The sequence below is a fragment of the Podarcis bocagei genome (genome assembly GCF_964188305.1).
Source record: "Podarcis bocagei genome assembly, chromosome: 3".
Taxonomy (NCBI): domain Eukaryota; kingdom Metazoa; phylum Chordata; class Lepidosauria; order Squamata; family Lacertidae; genus Podarcis; species Podarcis bocagei.
Genome location: NC_138127.1, coordinates 79,108,103 through 79,126,249, shown reverse-complemented (window position 1 = coordinate 79,126,249; position 18,147 = coordinate 79,108,103). Strand labels below are relative to the sequence as shown.

Genomic DNA, 18,147 nt, shown 5'->3' with positions numbered 1-18,147 from the left:
CGCCGTCAGCGGATCGGTGCCTGGAGCTCGCGGAAGGAAACCTCCGGGCGAGAGCCCTGCAGAGGCGGCGATCCTCCAGGCATCGATCCCGCAGGGGGCTGGGGTGGAAGAAAGCAGGCGATCGGGGCGCCTTGCTCCTTGGTCCGGGCATCCAGGAGCTAAGCAGCGCAGGTACGGCGGCGAGATCAAGGCTTCTCCTCCTCCGATGCGCGCACGATCGCTTCCAGGACCTCTTCTTTGCCCCCCCCCCCGCCTGCCTTCAAAAGCTCTCCCGGGAAGGCAGGCAGGGGGGAGCAAAGACTTTCGCCCCCCGCCCGCCTTCAGAAGAGGTCCTGGACCTCTTCTGAAGGCGGGCTGGGGGCGAATGTATTTGCCCCCCCCGCCTGCCTTCAAAAGCCGTCTGGGACAGCGGAGAAACGCGCTGCCTTTCTCCGCTCTCCCGGGAAGGCAGGCGGGGGGAGCAAAGACTTTCGCCCCCCGCCCGCCTTCAGAAGAGGTCCTGGACCTCTTCTGAAGGCGGGCGGGGGGCGAAAGTCTTTGCTCCCCCCCGCCTGCCTTCAAAAGCCGTCCGCGATAGCGGGAAGCACTTCCCTGCTATCCCGGACTGCTTTTAAAATGCTGGCGGTGGGGAGCAAAGCCTTTCGGCCCCCGCCGGCCTTCCTGGACCTCTTCTGAAGGCCGGAGGGGGGGAAAGGCTTTGCTCCCCACCACCAGCATTTAAAAGAGGTCCCCGGAGATTTCCCTATGGGCTTTCGTCTTGCGAAGCAAGCCCATAGGGAAATTCGTCTTGCGAAGCGCCTCCAAAACAGAAAACCCTTTCGTCTTGCGGGTTTTCCGTCTTGCGAGGCATTCGTCTTGCGAGGTACCACTGTAACCCAGAGATGCATTTTAAATAAAAGGATACATTCTACTCATGTAAAAACACGCTGATTCCGGACCGTCCGCAGGCCGGATTGAGAAGGCGATTGGGCCAGATCCAGCCCCCGGGCTTTAGTTTGCCTACCCATGGTCTATAACAAATTTTTGTGCTTCAACCTCCTTGTAACACATGAAGGGATGCCATTAACAAGACTATACCAGAACGAATCTCAAACAGAACATAGTCAAATATTCAGCCAAAGAGACAGAGGTGGCAAAAATAATTGCGGGATGCAGGAGCAAATAAGGTTCTGAGGGAGCAAACTGTCTTGCCATGTGCAAGCTGGAAAGAAAAGGGGCAGGAATGAAGCAGCTCATTTGCATGCTTTCGGGTTCTCGCCTTTATTATTCCCCAGTAGCTTGCATTTCCAACAGGATGATCCAGAAACATCACTGAGGATATCCAATATTATTAACCTAGCACCTGCTTCAAGAGGAGATGCTACATAAACTGGCTTCTACCGTGGATGTATTGAAGAATCACAACTAAAACTTGTTCTGTAATAAGAAGAGCAATTCACTGGACACAGCGAAGCACATCTTTCCCTTACTTCAGTTGGAACAGGGCTTCCACCAAATGAAATTAAAAGATAATGCATCACGGCAATGTGTGGTGGGCAATCATCAGGCCTGTGTAACCTGGTCTACAGAGAAGCGTCACAATATTCCACCTCAGTGTTAAGTGCCTAAAATGACCAAAATGAACTGTTTTTACTTACAGGTGGCAAAGAGAACTGCCCTGTGACTTCGGGAGGTTGCATGCTGAACGAGTCCTCTCCCAAACTCTCTGGTTCTCCTGACGGGTAGGGAGGTGGTGGGTAGGGGGGGTACTCCTCCATGTACATGTCTATGGGCAAGGGAACGTCCAGACTCGGTTCTTCCATTTCAGGCGGAGCAAGGGCGACGTCGTCAGAAATCCCCTCAGGAACGCTCTCTAGGCCTGACGGAGGAAGAGGCCCTGCGTTCTGATCGGCATTTGGCGTTTCTGCCTCTTCTGAAATGGTTGGCTCAGGTGAAGGAGGAACTACCTCTTTGGCCACTTCTGTGCTTAAATAAGGGTTTGGGATTTCCGCTGAGTTTTCAGCGGCAGCTGCGGAAGTTTGCTTCGATGGGTAGGATGGGGCAGAGATAGTCTCCATCGCAGCCAGAGTTGTTCTCTGGTACAAGAGCTTTTGAATATTGGGGCCATTAGGACCCTCTGGCTCAGTAATAGAGCTACGCTTCTTCAGTGGTCTTGGGGCATTGGATAGCTTCTTCCGAAGGGCTTCCAGATCTGCATCACTTTGATTTCTGTAAGGATTTGACAAGAAAGGCAACAGTTTTGTTGGGCTGAGGGGACGAGGAATACGCTCCGTTTCATTATTTTCACTGGCTGAAGCTGTAGTCTCCATTTCAGGTTCTGGACTGCCTGGCTTGCCTTGAGTAGTTGAATAAATATTCTCAGCCTGCTGCTGTTGATTTGGGGGACCGGCTCCAGCAATAACTGGCTTTCCATACACTGAGGAACAAATCAGAAAAAGGAAGCCGTAAATAGTTTGGCAGCAAGAACAGGGAAATGCAAAACCTACGAGCACAAACATTGCACAGGTAAGACTTTTCAACGTGAGACGTATCAACACAAATCTAGCGTGTTTGTATCAAAATTGATAATATGACCAATTTTTTTTTCATATAAGTATGATTAAAAGCATGAAGAAGTAGGGGACCAGCAACAAAAATATGGTGCTCTCCCAGCCTAAGCATTGTACTCTGAGGGGTCACTATTTGGTCAGCCCTAAACCTAGCATTGGGCAACAGTGTTCCAGTTCTAGCTGGAGTCATGTTAGGCCTAAAGAGAAGCAATGTAACACTATAGAACACTACAGACTACTATAGATAGAATGCTCTTTGACAGAGAGGCTCAAAAGGCAAGAATCCCTGAATCTGAGCAATACAGTGTAGGAAGGGCAGTTATTTCTCCCCCACTGAGCTGCACGGCAGAGTTCTAGGAGAAACAGGGTCACTGAGATCTGCACCTGACAGCACATATCTTTCAAACAAACAAACAAACAAACCACCCCCACTTGAGTATTAAGAGCGAATGACATTTTTTATTTTATATTGTGTAATCAATATGAAATGAAAAGCAACACATCAATATTGATTACTTCATTGTAGCAGAATGAACATATATGAAAGCGCCGTACAGTGGTGCCCCGCAAGACGAATGCCTCGCAAGACGAAAAACGCGCAAGACGAAAGATTTTCCGTTTTTTTGAGTCGTTCCGCAAGACGAATTTCCCTATGGGCTTGCTTCGCAAGACGAAACGTCTTGCGAGTTTGTTTCCTTTTTCTTAAAGCCGCTAAGCCGCTAATAGCCGTGCTTCGCAAGATAAGAAACTGCACGAAGAGACTCGCGGAATGGATTAATTTCGTCTTGCGAGGCACCACTGTACGTTATAAGTTTAATTTGGACATTTTATTTGTATAGTTATTGGGGAGGGGGAGTAAACCCTTCAGGAAGGAAATGTTACGTTACCACTTTACTAGCTTTCCATATTGATCTTGCCAGGAGCTTAAGCACCACTAACTTGTTCTAGATCCCACCGAAAATATGAGCAAACTGGTGTAACTAGAACAGGTTATTTAAAGACATACTGGCTCTTTGAATTCTCACTTGGGTTCACAGTGACTTCTCATCCTGTGGCCTCTTCTCCCCCCCCCCCCGCCCAACACCCCTTTAGAGAATCTAAGTTTCCTCGGTAATGCAGGACATGTTTTGGAAAAGCAAAGTGAAACCAAATGCTCACCACTTGGAAAATGGGGTCCTCTGGTCTGTGCCCTTGTCAGTGCACTCTGCACGGCCTGTTGGAAGTTCTTCCCAGGAGTCTGCTGCTTTGTGTACATGCTATAGATTGAACTTGCGGCAACCGTCTGCGGCTTTCGGAAAGGTGGCGGGGGAGCCTCTTTGGCTGGCTGAGGGGTGAAAGGCCTCACAGCTGCCGCAGGAGGACTCTCTTGCTTGAGAAGAGTCAGGTCCGGATTAGCAGGAAGGCCACTTGGAGACACACAGATCTTTTGCTGGGCCTGCTGAGATGCTGGTGGAGTTAGCTGGGCTGGTGGCTTCTGCTTGTTTCCTGCAGCAGCAATTGTCAGAGGCAGCTTCTGGATATTACCATCAGGCTTAACATCTGGAGAAGGCAGCTGACCAGCTTGGCCAAAGTAAGGTAAGTTTATCTGTTTTGGTTTGGTGGGAACAGGTGGCGGCACTTTTGCCATATTTTTAGTGCCAGTCTGTAAGAGAAAACAATTGTCAGGAAAATAGAAAATCTATTCTAAGAGTGATGGGGTCAAAGGAGAAGCCAAACTGCTGTAGAACGGCAAATCAAAGACACACGAGTTTGCATGGGTGGCGCTGTGGTCTAAACCACTGAGCCTAGGGCCTGCCGATCAGGAGGTCGGCGGTTCGAATCCCCACGACAGGGTGAGCTCCTGCCCACCTAGCAGGTTGAAAGCATATCAAGTGCAAGTAGATAAATAGGTACCGCTCCGGCGGGAAGGTAAATGGCATTTCCGTGCGCTGCTCTGGCTTCGCCAGAAGCGGCTTAGTCATGCTAGAAGCGGCTTAGTCATGCTGGCCACATGACCTGGAAACTGTCTGTGGACAAACGCCAGCTCCTTCGGCCTATAGAGCGAAATGAGCGCACAAGCCCAGAGTCGTCTGAGACTGGACCTAACTGTCAGGAGTAACTTTACCTTTACTTACGCCAAGTTATTACTACCTCCTTTTTTATTTTTAATTTTTATTGGAATTTTATTTACAACAAAAGGCCCCCCACCCCCAATACACAAATCCACCTTCGTTAAACGTGAATATAACATAAAACAATACAAACAACAAAATAAAAGACTTCCTTTCTGTATCTGGCCTCCTTATTTACTTCTTATAAACTGTTTCCTTTATGAATAATTATTAAGATTACCAACTTCTAATCCTGAACATGAATTGTATAGCTTATGAAGGTACACTTTCACAGTATAACTTTCCCATTTCCAATATAACTTTTGATAACTTTCCAATTATTTCTCAGTTCTGAAGTTGGTAGCAGATATGTAAGAGGCAGCATCTGACATCGGCTCCACCCAAAGACTAAAATGAGATGCACCAAATCGCCATCAGGGAAGATCTTTTAGCAAATGTCCAGGGCCTTAAGGAACAGTAAAAAAAAACCAAAAAAAAAAACAGGAGCAACCCCCCTCAAATGACATGCTTCATTTTGAAGCAGGTCAGATAACACACTGCCTGGAGAACTGTGTTATGGGGTATTTGTTAATTAAAATAAATGCACGTTGCCATAAAAAGTGATACACCCAGTGAAGACTATTAAGTTCAGAGACTAAAATTACCTAACTGCACTACTGGGGTTCTCTCATATTCCTACAATCTTCTTTTAAATATTTACTTTCCCCCCCTTGCCCTTGAAGACAGGTGGTACAATTTCCCTTCTTAATCATGTAAGGAACCGCCAGCCTGTAAAGGAGGCTTTTTTGTTGTTGCTATCAATCCCAATTTTTACAGATTGAGAACAGAAGGGAGTGGTTATTATATGCCAAAAAACCCACTGAATCTTTGGCTCATCTAAAATCAAGTTTTTAATTATGCCCAGCAGATCATACTAGCTAACAAGAGACTGAGACGTTTAGCATAAATTCATGACCGCTGTTCACAGTAGCACATGGATTTAGAGGCTTCTCAAGCTTGCTTGGAGAGCACATTCAGATTGCAACTCAAAAGGCACTATACGTCCAAATACCTGGCCGTCTCGCAGGAGGTCCTCGCTGCTCTGGTTTTTTCTCAGTGTACCTGTTGTAGGCACTCCAACAGCTCCATTGGAGTCAACAGAATCAAACATGGAAAAGGGGCGCACTTTTTTCTCCCTTTCTCTAAGGGGAACATCTCCCTCACCAACTAAAAAGACAAAAGGAGGGTCAGATTTGAAGTAAGCATTTGTAATACTTTTGAAAAACCTAAAACTTTTTTTAAAAAGCACACTTCTCAGCTAAAAAGATTCTGCATGAAGTAATACTGTCTTCTCATAAGAAATGGACCAGGTGTGTGTCATATAATAATATCAGCCACGAATAAAGCAGACCAGTTGGAAGCCAGCGCCATCTGTGCAAGCAGCCCTGTTACAACTTTAAGGGTCAAAACATTAAGCTGAAGAGGGATCAACAGAGAACTGTCACAGCTCCATTAGGAAATTAGGTTAACCATTCCACCACCTGAGCTACTGAAATGAAGAGAAGCATCTGAGCTGACTCATGGGTAGGCAAACTAAGGCCCGGGGGCTGGAACCGGCCCAATCGCCTTCTAAATCCAGCCCACGGATGGTCCAGGAATCAGTGTGTTTTTACATGAGTAGAATGTGTCCTTTTATTTAAAATGCATCTGTGGGTTATTTGTGGGGCCTGCCTGGTGTTTTCACAAGAGTCGAATGTGTGCTTTTATTTAAAATGCATCTCTGGGTTATTTGTGGGGCATAGGAATTTATTTATTTATTCGTTCATTCATTCATTCATTCATTCATTCATTCAAAATATAGTCGTCGTCCCCCACAAGGTCTGAGGGACAGTGGACCAGCCCCCTGCTGAAAAAGTTTGCTGACCCCTGGACTAAGCACACCAGCAAGATTCTGGGAGAGAGAAGCCACCCCAACCCAGAATAAGAGCAAACAACCCTTGTGACAGGCAGTTAATCATCTTTAAAGTACACTATGTAGCATTAGGGTTACAAAGACATACTCTGCTTATTTTGGAAAGAGGCAGAAACACCCATAAAAACGGACCTACCTTGCACTTCATTGCTACTGTTGGCTTTGGTCACCATGGAAGTTAGCCCTTGGCTGATAACATGGCCAGCGCTCGCATTATTCCAGTCACTGATAGCGAGTGGAGGTTTTGAACCAGCAGGTGTAGTACCTGGAGTAAAAGGGAACAGAGAAAATAAGGAGAAGGAAAATGGGGGGGGGACCCCCTTCTCCAGAATACAAGGCACACTACACATACATGCACATTATCTCTTCATCCAGGCAACATCAATGACCCATTCTACCCAGGCAAAAGCACTCAAGGAGTCAGAAACATGGTTCTGGAGACATGTTTCACTGGACCTATTAGCTTTTGCCCATTTGTTAATTACGGTTACAGTACTAAATTATTAGCACAATTTGAGTTAGCATTTTCCCCAGAAACAGTGGCAGTAGAGGAAAATAAATAATGCTAGTTCAAGAACAGAAGAATCACATTTATGTTCCACATATAAAAGATATAGACTGAGCTTAGCTGATCCTGACAAATCAGGATTCTCTGGTGTTAACTGGGCTCTGCTGCTAAAAGGAGTATCGTTATTAGAAGCAATTCAGGCACAGTGGTGTACAATCAAGAGATTATTTCCAATATCCAAAGAACTGTGAAAACATCAAGGGCTACACTGATTGTGAGGTCTGGTAGAATTACACAGCTTGTAGGGATACTGCCCACAAGTACCCAGATAAAAGAATTAACTTACAGAAATGGAAACTCGGTTTACGTATTGGTAAGCACAACTTGCTTTTAAAAATCAGTACAAATTCATAACAAGAACTCTGTTGATAACTGATATTTATAATCGGCTATCAACAAATCTGGCGCCTCCATACGATCTCTTAATTTCTGGAGCAGCAACTTTATACGAAAATGCATTGCGTTACAACACTCAGTAGCTATCTATCATCCTTGTAACAATAACTAAGGGAAAGTCATAATTCCTTTTTCTTGCAGATGGAGAAGGCTAAAATAGGCTTAATTCACTGAAGGCCACTCACATGAATTCATAGATAGAGAGGAATGTGAATTAAACCTCCCCTAACGCAAGCCTAACATTCACAAATCTCACAGGCTTAATCACAAGGCAGTTTTCACAGAACACTTAGCACTGCTTGAGCAAATGGACTACGGAGAGAGAGGCAGGGAGAGAATGCATAATTTAAAATTAATGCATCCTATTTCTATGCTATAATTAAAATATGTAACTTTAAAACTAGGATAAAACACCAAACAGCTCAAGCTCACCAAAAATAAGATTTCCAAGACATGTACAGTCTTCTTTTAACAGTTGTACATATTGAGACATGAGTATTTTGTACAACTTTCATAAGCACTTCACAAAAAAATAGGTTCTCAAAGTGTTTTTAATAGCAAAATTGAAATCCATAAACACTCTTGCTCACTGAAGACAAAACAAGAATACCATACGAAGAAGAATTAACTATACAGTGCGTCTTCTTCTGGATAACCAACTTGCTTCTAATATTTACAATTTACAAATACAGCATTATCCAATAAAATCCTTATTTTCAGGATTATGCTTAAACACTAATGCCAGGAACATGGGGTATTGCCATATGATATCAATGGAACTAATGCTGAGATTAAAAAAAAATCTTGTTGAGCAGTGAGAGTTTTGGATATATGTCTAAATGATCACTGTTTAGCATTTACGATCTCAATTATTCTTGAAACTACCATATAGAATGCACTGCCCCTCACCTAGTTAAGATGATTAGAGGAAACAGAGACAAAAAAGATTACTTACTTCCAGAAAAATGTTCCTTTCAAACAGCTAAATTAAACATAGATGGCTAATTGCTATACTTCGCAAGTTCTGCATCAGAAGGATTAAAAAAATTGGACCATGCGACAACAGGAAATACCAACACACTTTGCATTAATAAAAACCGGAAGAAAAGAATAATGATATATATATATAGTTACCTCCAGGAGCTTTCACTTGCGAAAGAATCCCAGCTCTCATGTTTGGGAGAGTCTGCGTTTTCAATGGACCATCAGGGGCTTGCGAGGCTGAAGTCCCATCAGGGTAGACTGGTTTGACTAGAAGTTCATTCCTTGAGGCAATGCGTGGCATGGTGGAAGACTGGATGTAAGGACCAACAGCCGCCACTCGACTTGGAGTAGATACCACTGGCTGTGGCTGATTCCCATCTGGAGACACCTACACAAGATGCATCAAGATTTAAGAAATAATTAAGCAATCCATACAATCCGTCTTTTGGGGAATCCCCCCCCCCCCCGGCCGGGAACACACACACACACACAGTATAGGCTCTGTATACACAATGTATTTTCTTTTGTGGAATGAAAGCACTAAAGGTGTAGGAACCGCTCTTCCCTTTATAAAGGACTAAATAGGTTAATGCTAATGTATTATTTAAAGCGGTTTTCATGCTACAATGAAAATGTTAGGGATATGGCAGACACAAAGCTTCCCGGCAACTTCTCACCAACTACTTCTCAGCAAATACTTCAGTGTTAAGAGTAGCATTTTGGGAGGGGGTTGAGGTTGGGGGGGGGGTGCCTGGCACTCACCGGGACGTTCTCCTTTTGCTGCAGCGCAGCCTTCTTCTTCCACAGCCGTTCCCTCAGCTCATTAACACGCTTATCCATAACTGCCACCTCTGAGTTGCGTTTGTTTAAAGAGTCCCTCTGTTGCTGCAGCTTGGCATTCTGCTCCTGGTTCAGTTTGTTCCTCAGCTGAATGCATTCAGGAGGGGAAATTAGGAATGCAAAATAAATAACTTCCAGGGTGGTTGCCGTGATGCACAAAACTATTTTTTTTTTATTTTTTAAAAAGCACAAGTTCTGAAAGGGTAGGAGCCCGCATGGAAGTTCTGGGTGGGCTTTGCTTCTGTACACAAGTGCGTCAGGTAGACAATAATCGACACTGAGAATAATACAGAAGACACAAACTATGCTGACTGTTAAGCAGGTTGGACAATTCTGGCTTTGTCAGAGACAAGAGGTGAAAGCAAATTCCTTCGCAAGGCAATGTGTGACCTGCCCACCTCCCTTACTCCAGGTCTGTAGAGCAGACTTGCGGTTTACCTGAAGCTCCTTGTACAGTCGGTCAAGCTCAGCGACAGCTGACTGGTTGTCATGGTAACCATCAATCCGGCCATTCTTCAGCATCTCCAACTGCCTAGTAAGTTCCTCTACCTTTGACACAGCCAGTACCAGCTCTCGTTGTTTTTGCTGGAACAAACTGTTCATCTGCTCAATCTCCTCCACTGTAGAGGAAGAAGACAGAATACAATGGCTGTTGCTGAGAGATGACCAAATGTTGGCTGCTTCCAAGGCAGCTGCTAATGGGGCAGATATGACCAGAAGCTCAAAGAAGGTTACACCAATCAGAAGCTAGACAGCTGATCAAGCTATCAAGTTATCAGCTTCAGAATTTATATAGTTTATTTATCAGAAGAAAGGTCTTCTGGACATTATGTTTTCATATAAAAAAAAATTCACTCTTTTGTGAGGAGAGAAAGGGAGGGAGAAGACAGGCAGATGGACATGATTTAAGCCCTGAACAAATTTGAGAGATTTTGTTCTAGGATCTGAAGATAGTTAACCACCGGGTAGTGCCACACAGAGTTTGAATTGAAGCAACTTTCTGCTAGGTAAGGGAGCTATAAAATGATATTGGACTGTAGGCCGCTGAATTCATTTACAGTACACTTTTGGCTGCATTGAAACGGCCTGGGGAAGAACAGGAAAAATTCAGAGTTGGGAAGATACACATGCAAAATTTATCATATCAAAGCAAGGGAGAATATCAGTGTCAATATTATTTGTCTGTTTATTGAAATATTTATAATCTTCACTTTCAATAAGTTTATAAAGGTGGCTTACAACATACAAATATAATAAAATCAGTCAAAGTATCAATAAAAATGTCATTTAAAAACACCAAGAAAACATCAGTGGATACTGGTTGGTTAAAAAGTGGAAATCACACTGAACTGTCTAGACAACAGTTTTCAGATGATGTCTAAAGATAGGCAGGCACAGTTCTTGCCAAACCTCTACAGGTAGGCAGTTCTACAAGGCAAGGTCTGCCACACTGAAAGTTTGTTGTTGGTTTAAAAAACCATGGCTTGTTTTAACTGTGTTTTAGCATTATGCTTCAATATAAACCTTGCCTAACCATGGTTTGTTTGCCCACCCCACTCTAGATACTCACCAAGCTACAGAGGCATGAGGCAAGAGTAACTGAAAAACAAACCATGCTTTGGAGAAACATGCCATGGCTTGTTTGCTTGTCTGTGAGACAACTCATTTGTTGAATAAACCATGACCCAACATTATATGAGAATGCAGCCAATATCTAAACAATTCTATGTAGGAACATCTGAACACTAACTTGAAGCAGACATTATAAACCAGTTATCCAAAAAACCTCTAGCAACTCACCTAGCTTCCCATTACTGAGCCGTTTTTGTTCCACGTGACCTTTGAGAGCTCTCACTTTCTTCAACTTGGCTTCCTGATTCTCAGCAATTTCTTTTAATCTTTTGAGTTTTTCCTGCTCTGCAGCTTGTTGTTGCTGCCGTTGGTCCTGCTGTTTCAGAAATTTTAACCGCTGCTCCTACAAGTCAACAGAACAAGCATTATGCTCACTGTGATTAAGCTATTTAACGGTGATATACTAATGACATATGATTTCTAGAGCCAACAAAACCTACTTCATCTTATGCATTACAATAGTAAGCACTGCAGTTCACATAATTACTAAAAATATTTAAAAACCCAACTAAACTAAAGGAAGATGAGTGTACAAAGCTAAACAAATAGTTTAGGGTTCCCATATCTTCCTCCAGCCACAGAAATTTATATAATTAAAAATGGCTTCCAAGGAAAAGGCTGGAGACAAAAACACCTGCAATTCTCTTTTTAAAAAGAGCTTAGGTTTTGAACTTAAATCCTCCAGCATCATTTTATTTGGCCCTCAATTTGGGGAGCAAACCCTCTTTCAGAAACGCTTATCTTCAGTAACCAATCTTCCCAGTTCAAAACTCTAGCAAGTTTTCAGGGAACCACAGGATTTCCTAACACATATATGATACATTCAAAAAGAACACATAACATTTGGCACTGAAGGTGGTCATGGCCAAATTAAGGCACAGCTCTCAGTCCACAGTAACTAACTTGTTTGCCCCCAAAACAGGCTATTTTAAGGAATCCAAGGATGCCACTTTTAATATTTAGCACTTTACAAAATTCAAATTTTTTAGAAGCTGCTTTTCTCATACTTTTTTATTCATAGGCAATTTTTACAGGGGGGAAACTTATTTCAACAAACCTTGTTAGCCAGCATTTGCTGTTGGGCCTCTATTTGTTGCTGTTGACGTGATGCCATTTCCTGCAATTCAGCTAGAGTCATATCCATCCGAGGAGCACTGACCTTCAGTAATTAAATATATACACATATGTAAGAGTTTGGTATAAGCATACTATTGTGCTGAAGTCTATATAGTACATTGGCCATCTGGCTTCAGAATTAAAGGCCTGATTGCTGTACTATTTTGGAGACATGGTGGAAGGTAAAAAGCAAGGACTACTGAAGAAGATGAAAACAAGTTACTGGCATACTTTTGTTCCAGTGCATTCTGGACAATCACCAAACCAGAAGGTACACAGGGGTCATCTATGTTCAACCTCCAACTCAAATTAATAGAATCCAGACATCAATTTGCTCCATCCTGATCCACAGACCACCACAAGTCAGAAGCAGGTGCACTACACCAACAACAGAGTCAAGCCACATGCTGTAGGGGGATTCAGGCAATGAGTCCCTAAGTGACTGTGAAGGCCAATTCTGGATCCACACGTCCTTCCACAGTGGAGACATAGGTTTCCGGGCAGGAGTTGATCATGGTGAGGAAATGCAAGCTACTGGCTTCTTGACAGGCTAGTAAATACTTTGAGGATTGGTGACTTCTATGGGCTTTTTAAAAGGTTGAACTGATACCAGGAATGCCAGGAAGCCTCACACATTATACTACACAGTGGCTATTAAAGCAACTGGTTCTCACATCACTTCTTGGGAGGCTTGGAACATGAAACCTTGGGCAAAACACTCAGCCTGTTTTGCTGAGGCTCCCCCCCTCCAAAACAAATACAGAGCAGACTGGTCACATACCGTATTTTTCGCCCTATAGGGCGCACCGGCCCATAGGGCACACTTATGGGGGGGGATAAAAGGGGGGGAAATTCCCCCCCCCAAAAGAGCAAAGAAGCCATGACAGCGAGCGAGATGGATCCCGCTAGCTGTCCTGGCTTCGTTTTTAGCCTCGGGGCTGGGGGTCCGGGAGCGAAGGCGAGGTTCCGCAACCTTGCCATCACTCCCAGAGCTTGCGGGGCTGGGGAAGCCCAAGCTTCCCCCAACCCCAGCCCCCAGAACGGGTCTGAGAGCGATGGCGAGGTTGCGCGCAACCTCGCCATTGCTCCCGGAGTTTGCCGGGCTAGGGGGATAGCTTCCTGAAGCCTGCATTCACCCCATAGGATGCACACACATTTCCCCTTCATTTTTGGAGGGGGAAAAGTGTGTCCTATAGGGCGAAAAATACGGCATTTCTAACAGGCAAGAGGGCTCCCCACCTCCTCTTTTTGCAGCCTGTTTGAGATTCCTCAATCTAGACTTCACATAAGGAGAGTTTACATGCTTTTCTTCAAAAAATAGTAACAAAATACAGATAGATCTCATCACAAAGTGAAATCCCTTCAGAGACCGGGTAGTATTCTGTGACTGAACCTATTAACTAATATAAGAACTGACCGTGGAAGTCATAAAAATATTTCTAATTTCATAATTAGGTGTTCTGGAGAAAAAATAAATTTGTAAACTGAAAGGAAATTATTTCCTTGATTGCATTTAAGTAGTTTTATGCCAAATACTTACTCCATTCTCTATTCTCCGCTCACCAGGCATTTTTACACCATTTCTCTTCAAGCCTGGATCTTGCACTCTTGGTCCGCTCCCTTTTAAGTATGAAGTGAACAAAAAAAAGGTAAGTAGTTTTTTAAAAAAGAAGAAGAATGCTTTTAATATAAACTACCTCTCTACAAGGTTGGGAGGAGGAAATGAAGAAACAAGCAGGTTTGCAGTTTCAGACTTGGTCCAAAGTCACCCAACAACACTTGAAAATCAATGTAAGCACAACAGCAGCCTTGCCATACAAAATGCTGCCTGTGCAATAAATGTATTAACCTTGTCAGATATGCAGGGGACAAGAGAAGAGAAACAAGAGGTACCTTTTTCATGAAAATTAAAGTAGACAAGTTATATATATATATTAAGAAATAGCAGCAGGCCAAATAAATGGTTTGCATGAACTCAGCATTTAAGGCACAATTAAGGGACTGGTCTGTGAAACAAGGACCCTTTAGCTTCATTGCACCATAGCTAGCTTGCAATTGTGGCAAAAAAGTCAAACACATGTCCTAGCCGACCAAACCAGCCGAAGGGGCTTCCTGATTAATCAGTGAAGAACATGAAGAATAGACATGAATTAAGAAAAAGAAATTGTGGTTTCTGAAATCACTGCATCACTGAATTCAACAAGAAGCAAGTATGGAACGCAACATTTATTCAGCTGGCAAAAGCATTAATGTGCCTCTAAAAGGAGATTTTCATCACACAATCCTGGGAGCTTTACATTCTGCTGTACTTCTGCCTTCCACACAGCTGGGTGTCCAATACATCTAAGCCACCAGTGGGGAGTCTACAGCCAGTAGGCCTAATTAAGGCCAAGAGAGATCCTAACTATGTCGGGTGTGAGGTAGGTAATTGCATAACTCCCTGTCGAAAGCAGGTTTGCAAGCAACACCCATTAGTAACATCAGCAAAACCTTGCTTCTTTGCCCGGTCAGTGTGATTTCAAACCATCATGGCAAATGCTTCGTCTTGCGTCATGTCCTACCTGTCAAAAGGGCCTATGGAGGTTCAGGAGCCTCAGGATCCTGCACGCCAGTCAAACCCAGTTCCCCACCCCTAATTTAGGTTAAAGGCACTTGCATGAAGAGCCACTGCACCCTCTCCAAAGTTTCACCCTGGGCTTGCACTCAAAAAAGCAGAATTAACACTCACCTGCTTCTCGATTAGGAGACCGCTCATGGCGAAGAAAGAACCTAACTTCATTTCTCTGGACTCCATGGCGCTGCAGAAGATCCAACATGCGCTCGTTGTCAGCTACAGGGCGCTCTGAAAGATACAGAGCAAGTTCTCTCTATATTCTCTCTCTTTCAGTAGTAAGGGAACAAACAAAACCTGCCTCTATAGGATACTTTATGTGATGAACCAAAGGTGTATTTGCAGTGTATCCATCACAGCCTCCTATTCAAAAGTTGCAGAGTTCATCCACACTGAGTATGTCCCTCTTGAATCACGTGAAAGCAGTCTTTAAAAGGGTGGAAGGAGAAACAGGGAAATGCTTTCCTAACAAACCAGAGAACATGATACAGAACAGCTATGTCATTTTTACCAAGAAATACAGCAACACACATGGGCAAGACACATCTCAGAAGTCGCCAGTGTAGCAGCTCTGGGTACACATGCAGACGTAGATGCCTCGCCTTCTGCTGAAATCTGGCTTTAAAGAAGCATTCTACTATAGAAAATAGGATGTGGTGTGTGCTTTGTTGCAGCGAGTGTGATGGCAGCTTCTGAAGTTTGCAAATGCGCCCATGTGCCAAATGTCGGCATACTGTGGTACCTCGAGTTACAAACGTCTCAGGTTACAAACTCCGCTAACCTGGAAGCGTTAACTCGAGCTGAGAACTTTGCCCCAGGATAAGAATGGAAATCATGTGCCGGCGGCGCAGCAGCAGCAAGCACACCTCTAGTTAAGAACAGTTTCAGGTTAAGAACGGACCCCGGAATGAATTAAGTTCGTAACTAGAGGTACCACTGTATTCTGTTTTAATATGTCATCCTCTTGAATTCTCGGAGTGTTATTTTTTCATGTAGCTTAACTATTTGTGTACACTTATCATCAACTCAGTGCATCTTGCTTAAAAATGTTCATGTTACAGACACAAAGCTGGAGCGGACTTAAAGGATTAATGCACTCATTTAGCAATGAACTTCAGGTAACAGAAAGTGTTTGGAGAGAAAAAGGTCCAGCTTATGGAGAGCTATTCACCGATTTCTTTCCCCCAATTTGACCTTTAACTTATAGAAACAGCCTTTTCAGTTCAAATCTTTCTTGAACATTGCTGCCTTGGAGTCCAGTTTCAGGCTGAAAGTAGGGTGCAAGTGAACGCTGCAAACATGTTGCACAAGGCTTCCATTTCTCATTGCTGAACCCTAAACAGAAGCTTAGCATTTCCAGTTTAGAAATTCCTCGTTACCCATTGCAGTGCAGGAAAGAACAGAACACCAGCTTTGCATGCAGAAGGTCCAAGGTTCAATCTCAAGCATCTCCAGGTAGGGCTGGGAAGGAATTGTGTCAAAAATCCTGGAGAGCAATTGCCAGTCAGTGTAGACAATACAGAGTTAGATGGATTAATGGTCACACTCTGCATAAGGCAACTTCCTATCCTCCTATGCAAGTGAATCCTACTGGATGGAGCCCTAATGGTGCATGCAACCGTGACAGGAATATCCCTTGTCCCAGTTCAGGGGACAGGTTTGAGTAAATCTAATGGATGGTACCATGGTGTCAATTCATTAAGCTTTGTACACATTACATGTCGCTTCGTCTGGTACGGAAGGAAACTTTGGCTTTGTTTAACTCTGGTTTAAGCTGCCAAGCTGACCATGAGCTGTAGAACTAGTTCACTAGGATCCAGTCAATATATTTTTGATAACATGTCTGTCACACAAACCTAATACAGTCGTACCTCAGAAGTCGAACGGAATCCGTTCCGGAAGTCCATTTGACTTCCAAAATGTTTTCAAACCAAGGCATGGCTTCTGATTGGCTGCAGAAACCTCCTGCAGCCTATCGGAAGCCGTGACAGACGTTCGGGTTCCAAAGAACATTCGCAAACCAAAACAATCACTTCCGGGTTTGCGGCGTTCGGGAGCCAAAACGTTCCGAGTCACAAGTCGTTTGTCAACCAAGGTACAACTGTACAGCTCTAATTAGTTACATAAATTTAAAAAGGAAGTATTTTTAATTGTTATTTTAGAAGGGAGGAACTTTTTAGATGAAATGAAACACAGCACTTATTTAGAAAATAATGCCCTGCTGACAGCCCTGGCTGAAACTTTTTTTAAAAAAATTCTTCCCACCACATGCAATCTAAATTAAAGGCAAAATAAAAAAACTATACTTTTATCATGGTAGCACCCAAATGTCTAATAACAGCAAGCTTCCAATTTTACTGAATGCTCTATAGGGATAAGACGTTAAGAACAAAAGGTAATGAACACAGAAGAGATTATGGTAAAAACTGGTGATAATGATAGGCAACTGCTGGTTTAGTGAGACAATAATGTTTGTCTTCATTCAAGGATAAAGATGGAAGTGTACAAATGATTAATGACATTAGGACACCACACCCTACCCCTGCATGTAAGCCTTTTTTATATTGCAGTAGTTCAATTGTGGTTCTCATTATAAACTTTCCTACAAGATGTGTAGGATTTTTATGATGTCCAACAGGTTCTTAGCTTAATTTTTTAAAAAACAAAAGGGTTTTCTTTAAGGAAGGAAAAAACTGCAGCCATGTTGAAACAACCTAAGAAGGAAATTTTCTGGGGTTACTGTCAAAGCTGATTAGTTTTATAGTATAAGCAAGTAGGTCACTGTTACAGAAAAAGCAGCTACCGTGGTTATTTGTCTAGACAGCTAAACAGCTCATCTTGTAAATCACAAAGGAAAGTATCGCTATCATTTAGAATAAGCAGGGTCTGGATGAGGCTAAGCCGATTTGTTTATGGTAGTTTTAGACAATATTCTAGTAAAAATTAACTAAAAGTTAAGGAAATGCCCTTTTTTTGCTAGGATTCTCAATGCATTGACTCATTCTGGTGTTTATATCTATCTATCTCAAAGCAGTGTACATCATTTTTATATATATTGTACACTGCCTTGATATTTTTAATGATATTACAGTAAGTATTTTTATAAATAAATGTTGCTAATGCATAATCAGTTCCACTATTTCTGTGAATGCTGCTACTTATACAGCCAAACATCATTCACATAGAAAGAAGAGATACCAGCAGGCTTGGGGAAACCCCAAAGTTTGCAAAAGTACAATTTTAAGGAAAAAATGCTAGGAAGAAACACAAATATAACCCAACGTGAACCAAGTGTGCTCCGTGGCCACAGAATACTGACTGCAGGGGGAAATTTGGAGAAATAAGGTATCATGTAGCATGGCTGGCTGATACACTGAAGGACAGCCCAT

General features: G+C 43.2%; 1 protein-coding gene across 2 annotated transcripts in view; it reads right to left on the bottom strand.

The window, feature by feature from the left end:
• Window positions 1-18,147, bottom strand: part of TP53BP2 (tumor protein p53 binding protein 2) — a gene marked incomplete at its 5' end in the record, with an annotated part of 68,119 nt that overhangs the window by 17,562 nt on the left and 32,410 nt on the right. For both annotated transcript variants that reach the window (XM_081186361.1, XM_081186360.1), the window contains 11 exons: window positions 1,638-2,416; window positions 3,708-4,191; window positions 5,712-5,866; window positions 6,748-6,876; window positions 8,710-8,947; window positions 9,322-9,486; window positions 9,838-10,019; window positions 11,200-11,374; window positions 12,089-12,190; window positions 13,688-13,767; window positions 14,876-14,989. In XM_081186361.1, coding sequence (XP_081042487.1) covers window positions 1,638-2,416; window positions 3,708-4,191; window positions 5,712-5,866; window positions 6,748-6,876; window positions 8,710-8,947; window positions 9,322-9,486; window positions 9,838-10,019; window positions 11,200-11,374; window positions 12,089-12,190; window positions 13,688-13,767; window positions 14,876-14,989 — 2,603 coding nt within the window. The remainder of the gene's footprint in view (window positions 1-1,637; window positions 2,417-3,707; window positions 4,192-5,711; window positions 5,867-6,747; window positions 6,877-8,709; window positions 8,948-9,321; window positions 9,487-9,837; window positions 10,020-11,199; window positions 11,375-12,088; window positions 12,191-13,687; window positions 13,768-14,875; window positions 14,990-18,147) is intronic.